The sequence below is a fragment of the Oncorhynchus mykiss genome, chromosome 15 (genome assembly GCF_057628025.1).
Source record: "Oncorhynchus mykiss isolate SJ-2025 chromosome 15, ASM5762802v1, whole genome shotgun sequence".
NCBI classification, from domain to species: domain Eukaryota; kingdom Metazoa; phylum Chordata; class Actinopteri; order Salmoniformes; family Salmonidae; genus Oncorhynchus; species Oncorhynchus mykiss.
In genome coordinates, this window is record NC_143036.1 from 80,950,874 (window position 1) to 80,954,440 (window position 3,567).

Genomic DNA, 3,567 nt, shown 5'->3' on the forward strand with positions numbered 1-3,567 from the left:
TTCAGATGCTCTGGAGCTTCTAGAGTCACCAATGAGTTCAGGATAGGGACAAGTTCCATTCAGATGCTCTAAGCCAGTGGTATTCAAAATGTTTCAGTGGGGACCCCATTTTCTCCTCAAGAATTTATTGCGACCTCACCCCGTATAACCTTAAATTCATTGTGTTTTCACACCCTCATCAAAATGAAAAGAAACAAACCAATACATTTATTCAATAAACATTTAAAAATTATATATTTCTTTATTTACATTTGTTTTATTTTTTGTCCCATACAATAATATGTACTCTTTATAATAATAAGTACTCTTCATTCGCGACCCTACTGCAGTTCCCCGAACCTGACTTTGACTTCCACTGTTCTAGAGCCACCAACGAGTTCAGAGCAGGAGGGGGGGGGGGGGCTACATTTGGTCAACAGAAAGTCCATTATTCAGTGGCCTGCTATGCATAAAGCTTCTCAGAGTATGAGAGCTGATCTAGGATCAGGTCATCCCCCTCCTGTCCATGTAATCTGATTCATTGTGATCTAAATGAGACAACTGATCCTAGGTCAACACTCCTATTCTGAGACGGTTGATGAGTCCCAGCTCCTTTAGTAAGTCAGGCCGTTGTCTGAGGTCAGTCTTCAGTGACTCGGGGATGTCCAGTCTGCCGTAGTCCTCCTCTTCTACCAGATTACGGATTAGCATCAGACAACACTCCTGCAGAGAGTACACTGGAACACAGAGAGAAACAATGACGTCTTTGAAACCTGTCAACACTCCTGGACAGAGTTGGTCCCAGATCTGTCAACACTCCCTGGACAGAGCTGGTCCCAGATCTGTCAACACTCCCTGGACAGAGCTGGTCCCAGATCTGTCAACACTCCCTGGACAGAGCTGGTCCCAGATCTGTCAACACTCCCTGGACAGAGCTGGTCCCAGATCTGTCAACACTCCCTGGACAGAGCTGGTCCCAGATCTGTCAACACTCCCTGGACAGAGCTGGTCCCAGATCTGTCAACACTCCCTGGACAGAGTTGGTCCCAGGTCTGTCAACATTCCCGGACAGAGCTGGTCCCAGATCTGTCAACACTCCCTGGACAGAGTTGGTCCCATCTCTGTCAACATTCCCGGACAGAGCTGGTCCCAGATCTGTCAATACTCCCTGGACAGAGCTGGTCCCAGGTCTGTCAACATTCCCGGACAGAGCTGGTCCCATATCTGTCAATACTCCCTGGACAGAGTTGGTCCCAGGTCTGTCAACATTCCCGGACAGAGTTGGTCCCAGGTCTGTCAACATTCCCGGACAGAGCTGGTCCCAGGTCTGTCAACACTCCCTGGACAGAGCTGGTCCCATATCTGTCAACACTCCTGGTCAGAGCTGGTCCCAGATCTGTAAACACTCCCTGGACAGAGCTGGTCCCAGATCTGTCAACATTCCCGGACAGAGCTGGTCCCAGATCTGTCAACACTCCCTGGACAGAGCTGGTCCCAGATCTGTCAATACTCCCTGGACAGAGTTGGTCCCAGATCTGTCAACACTCCCTGGACAGAGCTGGTCCCAGATCTGTCAACATTCCCGGACAGAGCTGGTCCCAGATCTGTCAACACTCCCTGGACAGAGCTGGTCCCAGACCTGTCAATACTCCCTGGACAGAGTTGGTCCCAGATCTGTCAACATTCCCGGACAGAGCTGGTCCCAGGTCTGTCAACACTCCCTGGACAGAGCTGGTCCCAGATCTGTCAATACTCCCTGGACAGAGTTGGTCCCAGATCTGTCAACACTCCCTGGACAGAGCTGGTCCCAGATCTGTCAACATTCCCGGACAGAGCTGGTCCCAGATCTGTCAACACTCCCTGGACAGAGCTGGTCCCAGACCTGTCAATACTCCCTGGACAGAGTTGGTCCCAGATCTGTCAACATTCCCGGACAGAGCTGGTCCCAGGTCTGTCAACACTCCCTGGACAGAGCTGGTCCCAGATCTGTCAATACTCCCTGGACAGAGTTGGTCCCAGATCTGTCAACACTCCCTGGACAGAGCTGGTCCCAGATCTGTCAACATTCCCGGACAGAGCTGGTCCCAGATCTGTCAACACTCCCTGGACAGAGCTGGTCCCAGACCTGTCAATACTCCCTGGACAGAGTTGGTCCCAGATCTGTCAACATTCCCGGACAGAGCTGGTCCCAGGTCTGTCAACACTCCCTGGACAGAGCTGGTCCCAGGTCTGATTGTGCTTTTTGTCTACTCCATCGCCAAGCCAAATGATTTGTTACGACGATTCCATCAGGAGTTGGCCAGATCAGAAAAAGATCTGGGACCCAGGCTACTATAAACAATACTGGAACACAGGAAGAAACAATCAAAATAACTTTTTGAGGGGTAAAATGCCAAACAAGTAATGCATGTGTGGGTGGTGACACGAACAATAACTTGAGGGGAAGTCTCAATAGTCTAGGTTGTTTTCCTCTCCTTGTCTGTTGCCTAGGCCTACCATTTATTTATTTTTTAAACAGCCTATAGCAGCCTGGGACAGGGAAAATGTCAATGCTATTATTGGTTTGACTCCTTTATATCTAGGTGACAACGAGGAAAGGAAACGACAGCACTAGGAAGTGTAGTGTACAACAGGTGTCTGTCAACGGGGTTGATGAGAAGCAACATAGAGAGGGACACACCTGGGGTAGCTATGACAACATTCAGAAACTTGGGTTTACCATCCTCTTCATATTCGGTGGCAGCTGTTGGCATATAAACATCTTGCTGATTAGCTAAAAGTTTCGCCCCATTTCGAGAGGCTCTGAAAACCCATGGATGCGCTGCGGAGAGTGGAATGAGATGGAGGGAAATTACATGTCACGAACAATAGCTTTAGGCTATAGACTATAACTCGTTCAATTCAACATTTGGGAAAGGCCCATAGCTGAGTAATGCTTTGTTGGGGTATAACTGTCCTCTTGGTTCAACCCATAGCTAAATTACATGACATGTTAAACGTAATACAGATCAAGTATTTGAGTAACACAAGAAAGACATGAGGGAGGGACTCACTCAGAAAAGTATCCATACGTAATAACCCGTTCGTTCGTATATCGCCATAAGAAACTGGATGTCCGGAATAATCCAACCACCATGCTCGGGCGCTTTGTTTCGACTGATTAATAAAATTAACGTGGGTTTCGACATCAGCATTTAGAGACCGGAGAGCTTTATTTTCCCCGCTCACTACTTCCTGCTCCTCCATGACGACAGTGACACTCAGAATGCCACGACGATGTCATTCCCTAAACCAATCACAAGAGGTCGCTGTTGTTCAGCGCTCTGACGAGTCAGACATGAAACGTCATTCTCGGAACAACAGATGCCAATAGTCCAATAGAGTCCAGTAGAGTCCAATATAGTCTAATAGAGTCCAGTAGAGTCCAGTATAGTCCAATAGAGTCCAGTAGAGTCCAATAGAGTCCAATAGAGTCCAGTAGAGTCCAATAGAGTCCAGTAGAGTCCAATAGAGTCCAGTAGAGTCCAATGGAGTCTAATAGAGTCTAATAGACTCCAAAATAGTCTAATATAATTTTATAGAGTCCAA

General features: G+C 48.0%; 1 protein-coding gene across 1 annotated transcript; it reads right to left on the reverse strand.

Annotated features, from left to right (window-relative positions):
* Nucleotides 1–250: 250 nt before the first annotated feature.
* On the reverse strand, nucleotides 251–3,280 carry vhll (von Hippel-Lindau tumor suppressor like). Its single transcript, XM_036956676.2, has 3 exons — nucleotides 3,033–3,280; nucleotides 2,660–2,800; nucleotides 251–716 (listed from the first exon to the last, which is right to left on the reverse strand). Exons 1-3 carry the CDS (start codon nucleotides 3,223–3,225, stop codon nucleotides 547–549), a joined length of 504 nt encoding a protein of 167 aa, XP_036812571.2. The 5' UTR covers nucleotides 3,226–3,280; the 3' UTR covers nucleotides 251–546.
* Nucleotides 3,281–3,567: the final 287 nt, after the last annotated feature.

Coding starts and splice junctions, on each gene's coding strand:
- vhll (XM_036956676.2), bottom strand. CDS start 3,225: ATGGAGGAGCAGGAAGTAGTGAGCGGGGAAAATAAAGCTCTCCGGTCT. Junction 2,801..3,032: donor ACGTATGGATACTTTTCTGA/GTGAGTCCCTCC, acceptor CACTCTCCGCAG/CGCATCCATGGGTTTTCAGA. Junction 717..2,659: donor TGTTGTCATAGCTACCCCAG/GTGTGTCCCTCT, acceptor TCTGTGTTCCAG/TGTACTCTCTGCAGGAGTGT.